Source organism: Trachypithecus francoisi, unplaced genomic scaffold (assembly GCF_009764315.1).
Source record: "Trachypithecus francoisi isolate TF-2019V2 unplaced genomic scaffold, Tfra_2.0 Lachesis_group13, whole genome shotgun sequence".
NCBI classification, from domain to species: domain Eukaryota; kingdom Metazoa; phylum Chordata; class Mammalia; order Primates; family Cercopithecidae; genus Trachypithecus; species Trachypithecus francoisi.
This window is the reverse complement of record NW_022681458.1, coordinates 26,444,668-26,460,742: the sequence shown is the minus strand read 5'-3', so window position 1 is coordinate 26,460,742 and position 16,075 is coordinate 26,444,668. Positions and strand designations below refer to the sequence as shown.

The 16,075-nt window shown below is 36.1% G+C and overlaps 1 protein-coding gene across 3 annotated transcripts in view; it reads right to left on the bottom strand.

The window, feature by feature from the left end:
- Nucleotides 1–7,556: 7,556 nt before the first annotated feature.
- Nucleotides 7,557–16,075, bottom strand: part of BARD1 (BRCA1 associated RING domain 1) — an 87,273-nt gene continuing 78,754 nt past the window's right edge. For all 3 annotated transcript variants that reach the window (XM_033230382.1, XM_033230383.1, XM_033230384.1), the window contains 2 exons: nt 11,320–11,417; nt 7,557–9,920 (listed from right to left, as the gene is read on the bottom strand). In XM_033230382.1, the coding sequence (XP_033086273.1) occupies nt 9,588–9,920; nt 11,320–11,417 (431 nt within the window). In that variant the 3' untranslated portion in view covers nt 7,557–9,587. The remainder of the gene's footprint in view (nt 9,921–11,319; nt 11,418–16,075) is intronic.

Below are 16,075 nucleotides of genomic sequence, written 5' to 3'. Positions count from 1 at the left end.
CATTTACAATCCTTTAGCTAGACACAGAGTGCTGATTGGTGCATTTATAATCCTTTAGCTAGACACAGAGTGCTGATTGGTGCATTTTTTACAGACTGCTGATTGGTGCATTTACAATCCTTTGGCTAGACACAGAGTGCAGATTGGTGCGTTTACAATTCTCTAGCTAGACAGAAAAGTTCTCCAAGTCCCCACTTGACTCAGGAAGTCCAGCTGGCTTCACCTCTCAGGAGGAAGTCATATCCACAGGAAAAGGTGGAGAGTTCTACAGCAAGGGAACACTCTGTGGGACAAAAAAATCCGAACAGCAGCCTTCAGCCCTAGACTTTCCCTCTGACAGAGTCTACCCAAATGAGAAGGAAACAGGAAAGCAACCCTGGCAATATGACAAAACAAGCTCTTCAACACACCGCAGAAAAATCACACTAGTTCACCAGGAAGGGATCCAAACCAAGAAGAAATCCCTGACTTACCTGAAAAAGAATTTAGGAGGTTAGTTATTATGCTAATCAGGGAGGGACAAGAGAAAGGCGAAGCCCAATGCAAGGAAATAAAAAAAATTATACAATAAGTGGAGAGAGAAATATTCAAGGAAATAGCTTAAGAGAAAATAAAAAATCCAGGAAACATTGGACACTTTTAGAAATGCAAAATGCTCTGGAAAGTGTCAGCAATAAGACTGAACAAGTAGAAGAAAGAAATTCAGAGCTCAAAGACAAGCTCTTCTAATTAACCCAATCCAACAAAGACAAAGGAAAAAGAATAAAAAAAATGAACAAAGTCTCCAAGAAGTATGGGATTATGTCAAATGACCAAACCTAAGAATAATCAGTGTTTCTGAAGAAGAAGAGAATTCTAAAAGCTTGGAAAACATATGTGGGGGAATAATCGAAGAAAACTTCCCTGGCCTTGTGAGAGACGTAGAGACGCAAATACAAGAAGCACAAAGAACACCTGGGAAAATCATTGCAAAAAGATCTTCGCCTAGGCACACTGTCATCAGGTTATCCAAAGGTAACAAAAGGAAAGAATCTTAAGAGCTGTGAGACAGAAGCACCAGGTAACCTATAAAGGAAAACCTATCAGATTAACAGCAGATTTCTCAGCAGAAACACTACAAGCTAGAAGGAATTGAGGTGCTATCTTCAGCCTCCTCAAACAAAACAATTATCAGCCAAGGATTTTCTATTCAGTAGAGCTAAGCATCATTTATGAAGGAAAGATACAGTCTTTTTAGACAGACAAATACTGAGAGAATTTGCCATTACCAAGCTACCACTACAAGAACTGCTAAAAGGAGCTCTAAATCTTGAATCAAATCCTGGAAACACAGCAAAACAGAGCCTCTTTAAAGCATAAATCACACAGGACCTATAAAATAAAATACAAATTAAAAAGCAAATACAAAAAACAAAAAACAAAAACTAACGTGTACTGGCAACAAAGAGCATGATGAATGCAACGGTACCTCACATTTTAATACTAACATTGACTGTAAAAGACCTAAATGCTCCACTTAAAAGATACAGAACCACAGAATGGATAAGAACTCACCAACCAACTATCTGCTGCTGAGACTCACCTAACACATAACGACTCACAGAAACTTAAAGTAAAGGGGTAGAAAAAGGCACTTCATGCAAATGGACACCAAAAGTGAGCAGGGGTAGTTATTCTTATATCAGACAAAACAGACATTAAAGCAACAGCAGCTAAAAGAGACAAAGAGGGATATTATATAATGGTAAAACGCCTTGCCCAACAGGAAAATATCACAGTCCTAAACATATAAGCACCTAACATTGGAGCTCCCAAATTTATAAAACAATTATTAACAGACCTAAGAAATTAGATAGACAGCAACACAATAATAGTGGGTGACTTCAATACTCCACTGACAGCACTAGACAGGTCAAGACAGAAAGTCAACAAAGGAACAACGGATTTAAACTATACCTTGGAACAAATGGACTTAACAGATTCATACAGAACATTTCATCTGACAACTGCAGAATACACATTCTATTAAACAGTGCATGGAACTTTCTCCAAGTTAGATCATATGACAGGCCATAAAACGAGCCTCAATAAATTTTAAAAAATTGAAATTGTATCAAGCACTCTCTCAGACTACAGTGGAATAAAACTGGAAATGAACTCCAAAAGGAACCTTTAAAACCATGCAAATAACCTGCTTCTGAAAGAGCGCTGGGTCAAAAACAAAATCAAGATGGAAATTAAAAAATTCTTGAAACTGAATGACAGTAATGACACAACCTACCAAAACCTCTGGAATACAGCAAAGACAGTGCTAAGAGGAAAGTTCATAGCCCTAAATGCCTATATCAAAATGACTGAAAGAGCACAAACTGACATTCTAAGGTCACAGCTCAAGGAATTAGAGAAATAGGAACAAACCAAACCCAAACCCAGCAGAAGAAAGGAAATGAGCAAGATCAGAGAAGAACTAAATGAAATTGAAACAAAACAAAACAAAAAATACAAAAGACAGATGAAACAAAAAGCTGGTTCTTTGAAAAGATAAATAAAATTGATAGACCATTAGCAAGATTAACTAAAAAAGAAGAGAGAAAATCCAAATAACCTCACTAGAAATGAAACAGGAGATATTACAACTGACACCACTGAAACACAAAAGATCATACAAGGCTACTGTTAACACCTTTACACACATAAACCAGAAAACCTAGAAGAGATGGAGAAGTTCCTAGAAAAGTACAACCCTCCTAGCTTAAATCAGGAAAAATTAGATACCCTGAACAGACCAATAACAAGCGGTGAGATTGAAATGGTAATTTAAAAATGACCAACAACAACAAAAAAGTCCAGGATAAGACGGATTTTCAGCAGAATTCTACCAGACATCCAAAGAATTGGTACCAATCCTTTTGACACTATTCCACAAGATAGAGAAAGAAGGAACCCTCCCTAATTCATTCCATGAAACCAACATCACCCTAATACTAAAACCAGGAAAGGACATAACCAAAAAAGAAAACTACAGACAGGTATCCTTGATGAATACAGATGCTAAAATCCTTAACAAAATACTAGCTAACCAAATCCAACAACTTATCAAAAAGATAATCCACTATGATCAAGTGGGTTTCATACCAGGGATGCAGGGATGGTTTAACATATGCAAGTCATGATAAATGTGATACACCACATAAACAGAATTAAAAACAAAAAACACATGATCATCTCAATAGATGTAGAAAAAGCATTAAAGAAAATTCAACATCCCTTTATGATTAAAACTCTCAGCAAAATTGGCCTACAAGGGACATAGCTTAATGTAACAGCCAACATAATACTGAATGAGGAAAAGTTGAAAGCATTCCCTCTGAGAACTGGAACAAGACAAGAGTGCCTACTGTCACCACTCCTCTTCAACAGAGTACTGGAAGTCCTAGCCTGAGCAATCAGACAAGAGAAAGAAATAAAGGGCACCCAAATCAGTGAAGAGAAAGTTAAACTGTCACTGTGTGCTGACGAAATGATCATTTATTTTGAAAACCCTAAAGACTCCTCCAGAAAGCTCCTAGAACTAATAAAATAATTTAGCAAAGTTTCTGAAAACAAGATTAATGCACACAAATAAGTAGCTCTTCTATACATCAACTGCGACCAAGCGGAGAAGCAAATCAAGAACTCAACCCCCTTTACAATAGCTGAAAAAATAAATAAATAAAACTTAAGAATATACCTAACCAAGGAGTCAAAAGACTTCTACAAGGAAAACTACAAAACACCACTGAAAGAAATCAGACAGCATAAACAAACGGAAACGCAGTCCATGCTCATGGATGCATAGAATCATTGTGAAAATGACCATACTGCCAAAAGCAATCTACAAATTCAATGCAATCCCGTCAAAATACCACCATCATTCTTCACAGAATTAGAAAAAACAATCCTAAAATTCATATGGAACCAAAAAAGAGCCTGCATAGCCAAAGCAAGACTAAGCAAAAGGAACATATCTGGAGGCATCACACTACCTGATTTCAAACTATACTATAACGCCATAGTCACCAAAAATGCATGGTACTGGTATAAAAAGAGACACATAAACCAACGGAACAGAATAGAGAACCCAGAAATAAACCCAAATACTTACAGCCAACTGATCTTAGACAAAGCAAACAAAAACATAAAGTGGGGAAAGGGCACCCTTTTCAACAAATGATGCTGGGATAATTGGCTAGCCATATGTAGGAGACTGAAATTGGATCCTCATCTCTCACTTTATACAAAAATCAACTCAAGATGGATTAAGGACTTAAACCTAAGACCTGAAACTATACAAATTCTAGAAGATAACATTGGAAAAATCCTTCTAGACATTGGCTTAGGCAAGGATTTCATGACCAAGAACCCAAAAGCAAATGCAATAAAAACAAAGATAAATAGCTGGGACCTAATTAAACTAAAGAGCTTTTACATGGCAAAAAGAACAGTCAGCAGAGTAAATGGACAACCCAGAGTGGGAGAAAATTGTCATAATCTGTACATTTGACAAGGACTAATATCCAGAATTTACAACAAACTCAAATCACTAAGAAAAAAACAAACAATCCTATCAAAAAGTGAACTAAGGACATGAATAGACAGTTCTCAAAAGAAGATACGCAAATGGCCAATAAACATATGAAAAAATGCTCAACATCAGAAATGATCAGCAAATCAAAACTACAATGCGATACCACCTTACTCCTGCAAGAATGGCCATAATCAAACAATCAATCAAAAAACAGTAGATGTTGGCATTGATGCAGTGAACAGGGAACACTTCTACACTGCTGGTGGGAATGCAAACTAGTACAGCCACTATGGAAAACAGTGAAGATTCCTTAAAGAACTAAAAGTAGAACTACCATTTGATCCAGAAATCCCACTACTGGGTATCTACCCAGAGGAAAAGAAGTCATTGTTCAAAAAAGATACTTGCACACGCATGTTTATAGCAGCACAATTCACAATTGCAAAATCGTGGAACCAACCCAAATGCTCATCAATCAACAAGTGGATAAACTGTGGTGTGTGTGTATATATACATATATAGATACACAATGGAATACTATGCAGCCATAAAAAGGGATGAATTAAGAGCATTTGCAATGACCTGGATGAGACTGGAGACTATTATTCTAAGTAACTCAGGAATGGAAAACCAAACATCGTAAGTTCTCATTGATATGTGGAAGCTAAACTATGACAATGAGAAGGCATAATAATAATACAATGGACTTTGGGGACTTGGGAGGAAGACTGGGAGCGGGGGCGAGGGATAAAGACTACAAATATGGTGTAGTGTACACCGCTCAGGTGATGGGTGCGCCAAAATCTCACAAATCACAACTAAAGAACGTATGTAACCAAATACCACCTGTACCCAAATAACTTATGGGGAAAGAAAAAGAGACAAGAATGTTAATAGTTGTGGATTAAGTCAATGTTTCCAAGGCCCAACTAAAAGAATAAACGTTAAGGGGTGAGAGAGAAGTGGCGAGGATGCGGTGAACGGAAGCTCATGTCCCCTGTTATCAACATTCGACGTACTTTTAACACTACGAAGGCCACACAAAATAGTTTCGGTTTAATGGCCCCTGGATTTTGTGCCTGTTTTCTTCCTTGTGCTTTTGTATTCTGCAGAAATTCTTTTTGTATTTCTCAACTATGTAATACTTTTGTAAACAGATTTGTTTAAAAACCCAGACATTTACATGAGAAAGATTCAGAAAAAGACCTTTATTTTTAGGTTACATTATCTTACACAGCAGGCAAATGGGGCCTTACACAGCAGGCAAATGGTTTTGACAAACTAGTGGTATTAATGAAAATATGAGTCTAACAAACTATAAACTAAAGCAGAAAAGATAAACATTCTTGTCTTAGGCCTCAAGTGGAGGTGGCGGAAGGGTTTATGATATTATGGTAACAGTAGAAGCTTTGCCAGTACTGTCCAAGGTACACTTCTTTGTGGAGGCCTAAGCAATCGTGGTATCCACGGTAAATACACAGAGGGGATGAAAGCTAAACATTTTAGTTAAACGAGCAGGGGTGGCTATATATGATGGGCAAACTTTACCAGTGCAGATGGGATGGCGAGAAGTCAGAAACAGGAAACGAGGGCCTGGCTCTGGTTGTTGTTCAGGCTAAAACCAGTAAAGTGAAGACAGGAAGACGCCCAGCAGTAGATGTGCATGGGACACAAAAGCCAGGATACTCAGGACTGACACAAGCTGTGCTATCAATAGCCACTTTTCCATGAGCTTGCTCACTGGGGTCCTGGAAGGCGAGTTGTGAATGCCTACCGTGTGCTGAGTACTTTCACACATCTTTACACCCGGGTGAAATAAACAGTATTTCCCCCGCTTTATCACTGATGATACAGGTTAGACTGTTAACAAACCCATGTCTAACTTCAAAGCTGACCCAGAATCCTCCCTAGGGCTGGAGTATTAGTCATTAACCCTTTAAGCCTAGTCAAAGAACATGCTTTTCCCACTTCTCTCACATCACCATTCTAATAGAAGCATATAGGTATCAGAAAGTGCACCTTGTGCCTTAGAAAGCTACACAAATAATCAACAATCCCTAATTTATAAGAATGTCTGCAGCTTAATTAGCCAGGCATAGCCGCATTAGTTGACTAAAAAAAAATTACAGCTCTTAACCGAAGACAACTTCAGTAGCTATTCATTAGTTCCTACCATTTTAATGTGTTCAGAGTAGGAAACAGAATAGACAATTGTGACTGCAATGAGGTCCATGAACATTTAGAGTACAATTAAGGTTCTTTCCACACTGACTCATGGAAACAATAACAGCTAATATAGCCCCATTCCCACCCGTGAATCATCTTATTCCCACAGAAAACATCAAACCTCCCCAAATATCATCCTCTAGGCAGAGGTCACTTAACAATTAAATTCACAAAGCAGGTGCAAAAACAAAACAAAAAAAGGACTAATGAAATAAAGGAAAAATTCTATTTACTAAAATTCATGTAGCTAAATTACTTCTTAGGTGAAGTCAGTGATAACCCTCACACATTGCTCATTTACCCTTATTTCAATCATAATTCTAATATACTTCCCATCTGGTTTCTATTTTTCAGCAGGTCAAAAGAAAAAAAAAGTAAGTTAGATATGGTAAAGTATTAGCAGAGACAGAAAAATAGCTACAAAGTGGTAGCTGTCAAGGAAAAAGAGGAACAGCTACAAATTCAAGTAGAACTAGAAAACAGCCATGAGAATGTGGAAAAGCTACCAGCCTCTCACCTTTTATAGAGACACAAAGGAATCGTGTGTAATTGTTTCTTAATGACGATTCCCAACTATCAAAGTTATACTATATTCGGAATAATCTAAGGTAATAAAGTATCTAGTACATTTTAGAAATACTTTTATTCAAAAGTGTTATGTTCAAAATGATAAGATTTTGTTAGTTAATACATTTCCTCACCAAGTCATGTTGGGCCTCATTCAACAGCACCGAATAAGCCAATTTTATACAAGACACAGATATATGGAAACACAAATAATTTTAATGATTTATGGTAAATAAGGAGGAAGTTTGAATCTATGACTGAAAAATAAAAATTACATATATATCTAAACAGAGTGTACAATTACAAGTTCCAAGAGCTTAACACAAACTAACTGCTGTCAAAATAAATATTTAACAAAACAAAGATGAAACTGCTTAACAGTCAGGGAAAAACAACAAAAAGAAGGGAGGGGTGATAAACCAAGAAAATGAATGACAAAAACTGAGCAAGAGACCTCAAAGGTATCTTTACAAACAGGAATTCAGATGCAAGGAACAGACACAAACCTGTCTAAAATATGACCTATGAGGCAATACAAAGTGACTTGAAGTCAGTTATAAATACAAAATGACAACCAAAATCCCAGAGAGTCTTAAATTATTTAATCCAGACATTATCTAACTCGTCGGATTTTTGTTTGGTGCTATGGTGTTCGTCATTTTCCATCAGAATGAAATGTGGGACAAATGCATTACTGGTTGCAGAGTGTTTCAGAGCTAATTCACCCAGCAAGGTCAGGGTCAAAAGGTTATTTTGTTCATACAATATATTTGTTGATATGAAATAAACAATATGTCAAAGAAAGAATTAAAGTAAAACGTATTTTCAAATGATAAACAGAATCTCAAACTTTCAAGTAAGTGCATCTTAAAATGTTGATGAACTTCAGAGATTCTCAGTATTTTAAAACTAGGGATATTCTATTCTAGTTGTTATCAAACTGTCCTCTTTTGTTCATGAGCAACCAAACTGGCAGGTCTCTCAGTGTCTCCTTCGCCAAGTCTTTAATTTTATAAGTATATTCAATGTCTAGGAAGGAATTATTAAAGAATTCTGCTTCTTAAAAAAATGTTTCAAAATAATCTAATGTATCCTTGTGAATTCGGGAATGAGAGCACCCAGAGCAGAATAACCTCCCCAGGTCTGGCCACTCTCCGGTGGTATCCCGCCCACTCACTGAGGCCTTGTCTGATACTAGTAAGCCCTCCCCATGCCTCCTTCTACACTTACTGTAGGGCCTTTTGTATGATCTGGAAAAAATCTGTTGTAAATCAAGTAATCACCAACTTCTGCCTCCATGCCAACCTAAACACTTTTAAAAACTTTACAAAGGAAGAAATTAGGACCTTCAAAATTATTTTGCAAATATCAACAAGGTTTACCAGAAGAAGACTGCTTTTTAATTTAAAGTAATGACGTTGGACTGACAATGTGCTAGATTGGTCAGACTTCTTAAAAAAATACTGATATTAAAATGTGTTAGAGAAAATGCTCTAAGTATATATAGAGAGAGTAGATAAACAGAGTTATATATTGATAGTTATAAGCAAATGTACAGAATAAAAATGTGTACCATGAGCCTAGTGTAGATTTTTACAAAAAAATGTTAAAGATTAAATCACAATTTCCTGATGAATATACAACATAAAAAACAGAGATAAAAGTGTAGAAACAGACAACAAAGTAAATTACAAGAAAAGAAATGAACACAATATAGGATAAAGACAACTGCAGATAGGAGAATTAAACACCTAAGGTGGTTGGTATATTTAGACCAAATATTCTCTTTGCAATAAAGCCAAAATATTTGATAATATTCTGTTTACTTAAAAAAAATGGCAGGTTTTTTCACTGGTGGCAGGTATGGATTTTATTAAAGAATATTAAAAGACTCAAACAGTAATGACACCACTTGTCTATTTAACCAGGATTCTGGCGTCCTCTCATTAATCTCTGATACTCAATAATCTGAATAGAAAGACACGATGAATCAAAAAACATGCCAATTTTAAAAAGAAAAACCTTTAAAAGCAATCCCAGCATCTAAATGGTAAACACAACATGAATTCCTAATCTGGCATTAGACCCTTTTTTTTTTTTTTTGATTCAAAGACAAATATGAATGACTCTACCTATTTGTAAAAATGTGAAACATTCAAGACAGTACAACGACTGGGCTCTCCCAAACCGTGCAAGTTCAATTTGAAATGTTCATCTGGTACAATATTCAGCTGTCAAGAGGAAGCAACTCAAAGGACATCACACAGTCTATAAACCAGCTTGAAGGAGCCTTCCAGACTTTGCCCTGCCGAACCCTCTCTGGGTGATAATTAGACAAATCCTCATAGATGATATACTGCGTGCAGAAGCGCTGATCAGAATCGGGTCTTGCATGGTATGCGACTGTATTGATGGTCTGAGTCACGTCACTGTCTGGCTTGGGCTTTCTACTGAGGATCTGGCCCCCACCTGCAGTGATGAGCTTAATAAGGTTGTCCTTTGGATGGTGTTTGAAAGATCCCCCCAAATAGAAGTAGCATCCATCAAATAGCTTTGGCAACTGAAATAATGAGAAAACATTTGTTAAAGGCAGATCAAAATACTGTATTCAAAAACACTGCATATGAATGAGGAAAATAAAAATACACGTTGAGTATCCCTTACCTGAAACATTTGGACCAGAAGCATTTCAGATTCAGAAATTTTTTGGGTTTTGGAAAATTTGCATATATATGAGATATCTTAAGGATGAGACTCAAGCCTAAACACAAAATTCATTTGTTTCTTGTACACCTTATGCACACAGCCTGAGGTAATTTTACACAATATTTTCAGTAATTTTGTGCATGCAACAAAATTTTGACCGTGTTCTGACTGAGACCTGCCACATGAGGTCAGGTGTGGAACTTCCCACTTGCGGCATCATGTCAAAGCTCAAAAAGTTTTGGATTTTGGAGCATTTTGGATATTGGATTAGGGATGCTCAATCTGTAATAATTATGAGCAGCTAAGAAGCTACTTAATGAGGTGCTGGGACAAGTTAAATTTCAAGCATACTAATTGGATCAAGAAAAATACTTAGGCAAATAGGGGCTTCCTATTTACAATTTTTTCCCGAAGATTCAGTCACCATTTTGGTTCCTTTTCATTCTTCTAAAATTTTAGATGTGTTTGGTATAAAGAAAAAAAAAACTGTTCATCAAACTTTTTTCATCAGGATGTTTATGCTTAAGTGGTGGGACTTAAAACCCCCACAACTCCTAGCTTTTATGAAACAGGCTTCAGAGACATAAGGCTAAATGTAATTACAAGAGTAACATCTTTTCCATGGACTTTTATCCAGTTCTGCCCATCCACATTCAGGTCCCTACATATTACCAACCTAAGGTCTCCAGGGCAGCCACCGTGGGGGGTGTGCCCTCCATGGTTCCAGAAATGTATTCACGGGCACAAGAGATTATTGTGCTGAGGCTAGGGATCCAATTAGCTATGAAACACATTTCTGTATGCTTGTTGGAAATTTTTAAAAAGTTTCGTAATTCCCTTCTACGGAAATTTTCTTTGTCACTTCTAATATACATATATATATATCAACAGGATAATGCAGTATTATCCATTAAAACTACAATATGTGGCCATCAAGACATATGGTAACTAAATCCGAGCAGCAGCTGTAAGTCTTCTTCCAAGCTACTTCCTGTATCTGAGATTTACCTCCAATTCTGAAAGGTTTATGGGAATGTTCAAGATGCCAAAAATCCATTAACAGTATGAAATTATTACCTTCTGGATTTTACTGCTCATCGTGATCATCTTTCAGAATCAAGTGTTTGAAATAAGCACAATTAAAATTTTAATCAGTCACCTGTAGTTGTTGAAAGGGCAGAAGTTTTTCGTGATGGTGATAATAATAGTATGTCATAATAAGAACAATGAAAGTTGTATTAAAAGAAAAATACCAGCTGTTCTCTGTTGAGCCTGCTTCTGTGTGGACCTTCAGGAATTTCATACTTTTCTTCCTGTTCACATACTTTTCTTCGTAGACATGCTTTTACCCCTGACAGAAACACAAGAATTAAAACAAAATAAATATCAAGTGAGCATTACTTCTCTCTCATTAAAATTAAGCAATTTACCTAAGTGGTTTTTCTTCTTCATGGCAGTTTTTAAGTATTATTCTAAAACGCAAACAGAAATCTTACTTATGCCAAAACAAAGCATAACACAATTGGTTTTCCATATAAAGAAAAGATTTAAAATATTCTTTCTTTGGAGGATTAAGCCATAAGTTAGTACTGAACACTAACTGTAATTTTAATCTCCTTTCTGAAAAACCTAAGCCAGGATACTATTTCAAACACACACACAAAAGTCTACATTTTCACTCATAGCAATTACCCAAATGTAAGGTGAATAAAAAGTCCATGATGCAGTCCTGCCCACAATAACCTAAACTGAGCACTTACCATCTACACTGCTCATTTTGGCAGTTATATGTCTAATCGTCTGTTAAACTGTACGTGATCTGACATGACGGAATGTGCTTTAGTCTACAGCACCTAGCTCAGCTCAGCTAGCCACACAACAGGGGCTCAACAGTGCTTGCTAAAGTAAACAAGCAGAGCTTGGGATAGGTTTGGAATGTGACAGGAACACAACTGAGGTCGCCAGTCTAGAGATGATTTGGTTGGGCTTTGCAGGAAAAAAAAAGCATTCTTTTGATGGCTTGAGTAAGTCTGTTCACAGCTTCAGGTTAAAAAGCAAGATGCAATAGAGACAGCTCAGCCTGGCACTGTTTAGAGTCATTCCACTGCCTGGCACCTGGGTGGGGAAACCCTAAGTAGGGCCACTGGCTGGCAGCCAGTACCAATTGTCTCGCTAGGCTCTAGAAATGAAAGGAACCCTTGGATGCCCAGGACCAATCATGAAGGACATGGTCAGCTTCAGTTAGAGGCAACATCTTGGATAACACCTGTTCACCAACAGGCGAGGGAACTGATGGCATGTATATATGTATTTATTATGCTTCTGTTCTGATAGCATATAACTACTAAATTTGAGATTTGGAGTTGAAGGACTTGGCTATCCCAATTACTTGTTCTGGAAGCTTCCTTGCCTAAGGAAATAAAAAATGAAAACAGTGTTTTTCACCAGGCTTCTGTGGATAAAATGCAAGAAGCATTCTATAAACTAGATACTATAATGAATTATCTTCATTATAAAAACAAACCCTCCATACAATTTCCTATTTGTCTTTGAGGTTGTTTTGCTCAATATCTCATTTTATCACTGAGGGCAGAAACCATATATCATTCACTTATGCATTCTTCAGAATTTCATACACTCTCCCATAGAATAGGAGTTTAACAGCAGAGGGTATTGGGAAAGTTGGAACAACAACTCAGGCATCCCGTTCACTGTCTAGTGTTGTTAACACAAAGGAACAAAAGTTTTTTAAAATTCACTACGGACACAGCACTGATAGATTGTATCCACACCAATAAAAATAAGTAATTGTATAGCACCTGTAAGAGTTCAGAGTTACACATAGTTTTGAATATCAAACTATTATATCCTGTTATCACTTGATATCTAATGGCTTAAAACGACCAGAAAAAAATCTATGGCTGCATAAACATATACTTTAGATCGAGGATTAGACATATATGTTGGATATACTACAGTGTTTTGGAAACCTCTTGAAAAATGCTAGTGATAAAGTTCTATCCGGCTGATCCCTACTTACTTCAACAGTAAATTGATTCCAACACAGGAGCAGAATCACTACTCGGCATGTAAACTCTGCATTTGCCTGTAAAAGGGCTCCTTTCTTGACTGAAGGGTGGCCAAGAACCAGCAGTTAATCTGCTACCCAGAACTGTCCTGGGATTGCATCTACTATAAATTTAGATTCACTTGTGTATGAGTGAAATGTCTCTTGACCTACAATGATTTTTTTTTTTTTTTTTTTGAGACAGAGTCTTGTACTGTCACCCAGGCTGGAGTGCAGTGGCACCATCTCGGCTCACTGCAAGCTCTGCCTCCTGGGTTCACGCCATTCTCCTGCCTCAGCCTCCGGAGTAGCTGCGACTACAGGCGCTCACCACACCCAGCTAATTTTTTGTACTTTTAGTAGAGACAGGCTTTCATCGTGTTAGCCAGGATGGTCTCAATCTCCTGACCTCATGATCCGCCCACCTGCCTCGGCCTCCCAAAGTGCTGGGATTACAGGCGTGAGCCACCACACCTATAATGATTATCTTGAGAGCAAAAACTTATACTGGAGAAGACAAAGAAATGCAGTGTTTTCCAAGAGTTAAGTAATGGTTCACTTTAGACTGACTCAAACTTTATGGTATAATCAGTTTTAAACTTTCTTCTTTATTACCCCACTATGACACAATAACAAAACTTCATCGGATTACAGGAGTCAATCAGCAGAATTTGGAGAACGTGACAGAACTGAAAAAACTGGTACTTTCTGGGGAAAAAAATGTGTTTGAGTCCTGTTTATAAAATGTTTCATTTATGCTAATCTTGTAACTTGAATTTTGAAAATGCCCAGAATCAAATTACTTACGAGGTAGAAAAGACCCTGAAGAGCTAGTCCTACTTTCTTGTTTTATAGATTCGCACAGTCAAGTGCAGAAACAGAGTGACTTGCTAAGATCACTAATAGCAAAGGTGAAGTGAACCACTTCCTAAAGCAACAGACTTCCACATTGGTGCTCTTCCTATATCATATTTACAGGCCAAGTATCCCTTATCTGAAATGCTTGAAACCAGAAGTGTTTTAAAGTTCAGTTTTGTTTTGGATATTGGAATATTTGCACATACATAATTAGGTATATCTTGGCAACAAGACCCAAGTCTAAAAAAGAAATTCATCTATGTTTCATATACACTTTATACAGATAAAACATATATGAAGATAATTTTATATACTATCTTTAATAATTTTGTGCATAAAACAAAGTTGTGTCTGCGTTTAGACTGTGAGCCATCATGTGAGGTCAAGTGTGTCATGCTGGCACTCAAATAGTTTAGTATTTTACAGCATTTTGGATTTTCAGATTAGGAATGCTCAAACTGTGTTAAACACCTATTATGTACAAGAGAAGTCATAATCTCTTCCCTAAGAAGAAAATCCTGCTGTTTCCTGTCACTTTATTTCAATAATCTAATCCTGAACTTTCATTAATATTAGAATGCTCTATCTCAGACTGCCTAATTTTAAATGAAATTTTATTGCTTTATTTTCCTCTATCAACAAGCAATCCATTATCAAATTTAACTTTCCAAGCACATTTAAAATTACATCCATGTTTTAAAGACATTAAGGATGCCACTGAGATAATCTCAAGTCATGGTATATATAATAACAAAGAAAACTCCCTACTCTTGTCCAGAAATTCTAAGAACTTCATATTATGTAAATTTCTGTTACAAAGTCAATTACAGAACAAAGGTTAATAGTTTTTACACAGACAAACATGAGAAGATTCATTTTTCAGATCCAGCTTTTCCCTCTTTTTCTATTTAAAATGACTAACCTTTCAAAGAAGAACAAATTTGGGAGCAGATTTGATTGTCAGAAAAATAATAAAATATTCTTTTATATTTTGCATTTATTTCAAATGTTAAAAGCAAAGATAATAGGTTTTTTGAAAAAATGTTTGAATGCAAAGTTGTTTATGGAAATAATGGAGGACCAATATATCTTAAATACTAAAAAAAAAAATATTCTGGAAGTATTAATGATTTACATGTATTAGTGAAGTGGTATTCAAAAATACTAATAAAGCAGGAAATAATACACAGCCAGAGTTTTAGTCATTTATAGCTCTTGTTAAACAAAAATGAAATGGTAATATTAAATATGAAAAGAAAAAGTAGAATATCATTAATAAAATAAGGAATAAGTTGTTCCATTGTTACTTCCCTGAGTTTAAATTGAGTAGAACCTGAGAATTTATTTGATTGTATATAAGTTTATTTTACACCTGTAAATATTAAGACAGAACTCTATTCTTATAAATTGTTATTAATAGAGAACCATGAGAGCAGCATCATTTTATAAAAACTATGAATGCTATGTTACCTAATATTTACCCAATGAGCAAAATACTTTACTATAGATTGAATGTGTACACTGTGCAGTGCTCTGAAAACTTTAATTTTTCCATAATGTAGAATAAAACACTCATAAATCATAAGGCCTGACCAATCCAATGCTAAAAATCACACACCAATATGTTCTGGTCAAAGGAGAAAAAAAAAATTCTTAAAATACCAACTTATTCTATTCCGTTTTCTTTTTACTTTTCTAACTTTAAATGACCAAGGACACAACTGTTTGTTCTAAGAAAAGATCCTGATCAAAATTACTGTGATAACAGCTACTAAAAGTACTTGTATCCTTCCCCAAATACAGCAAGAGTAGTATAGCCAATGCTCATTATCTGCAGTAGTTATGTTCTATAAAGATGCTATGAACACCGAATTAGTGAATAATGAACCACTGTTGTTAAAGGAAATACAGGGTTATGTTTTTGTGAGCCTGTGGTTCCAGCATTTTCATCAACTGATGAATACTTTGTTTTATGTATGTTTCTGTTTATACACATTATTTATTGTATACTGTTGACTCATTAACATTAAACTTAGCACCAGCAGTACTACAATTAACACCTTAACAAAGCTTATCTAACACAG